This window comes from Echinops telfairi, unplaced genomic scaffold, assembly GCF_000313985.2.
Source record: "Echinops telfairi isolate 266 unplaced genomic scaffold, ASM31398v2 ScPeMD7_5592;HRSCAF=6446, whole genome shotgun sequence".
NCBI lineage: Eukaryota > Metazoa > Chordata > Mammalia > Afrosoricida > Tenrecidae > Echinops > Echinops telfairi.
Window position 1 is genome coordinate 987169 of NW_022109491.1, and position 627 is coordinate 987795.

The 627-nt window shown below is 46.1% G+C and overlaps 1 protein-coding gene across 1 annotated transcript in view; it reads right to left on the reverse strand.

Annotated features, from left to right (window-relative positions):
• Nucleotides 1-627, reverse strand: part of RTF2 (replication termination factor 2) — a 35681-nt gene extending 35054 nt beyond the window's left edge. The window contains exon 1 of the mRNA XM_004698068.2: nucleotides 504-627. Coding sequence (XP_004698125.1) covers nucleotides 504-572 — 69 coding nt within the window. The 5' untranslated portion in view covers nucleotides 573-627. The remainder of the gene's footprint in view (nucleotides 1-503) is intronic.

Below are 627 nucleotides of genomic sequence, written 5' to 3' on the forward strand. Positions count from 1 at the left end.
GTGGAGAGCAAATGTTTTGAGAATGATGAAGGTAACGAATGTACAAATGTGCTTTATACAATTGATGTATGTATGGATTGTGATGAGTTATATGAGCCCCCGGTAAAATTTTAAAAAGAAAAAGAAAATGGAGTGTGTGAAAAGCTCGATACAGTTTCTTGTATCATAATTTTTTTGTATTACAAAATACTAAAGGCTAGTCTAATCCCGACGTCTTTCCCTGTTGGATCGTCCGTTTCCACATCTGAACAATGGGGTCTATGACAGTACCTGCCCTATTGTTGTTGGGATTAAATGAGCCACCCCACGTTGCAATGTAATTAATGTAATTAAATGTAAGCACTAGACCGACCTACACTGTCACTACTGTGGTTAATTTCGATGTCTGGGAAGAGGGAAGACGAACGCAGCTGTGAGGAGACTCGCGGGCTCAACTTTCCAACCTCCCTGCAGCGATCACACTGCCCCTTGCCCCCGCGGCCTATCAGGCCCACGCCACTCACCTTCTCAACCTTCTTGGGCCCCTTCACCAGTTCGTGCCTCTTGGGGATAGTTCCTCCGTCGCAACCCATCGTAAACTAGGACTCCGAGCAGCCACAACTACCCACAGCCAGTACTTCCGGAGTC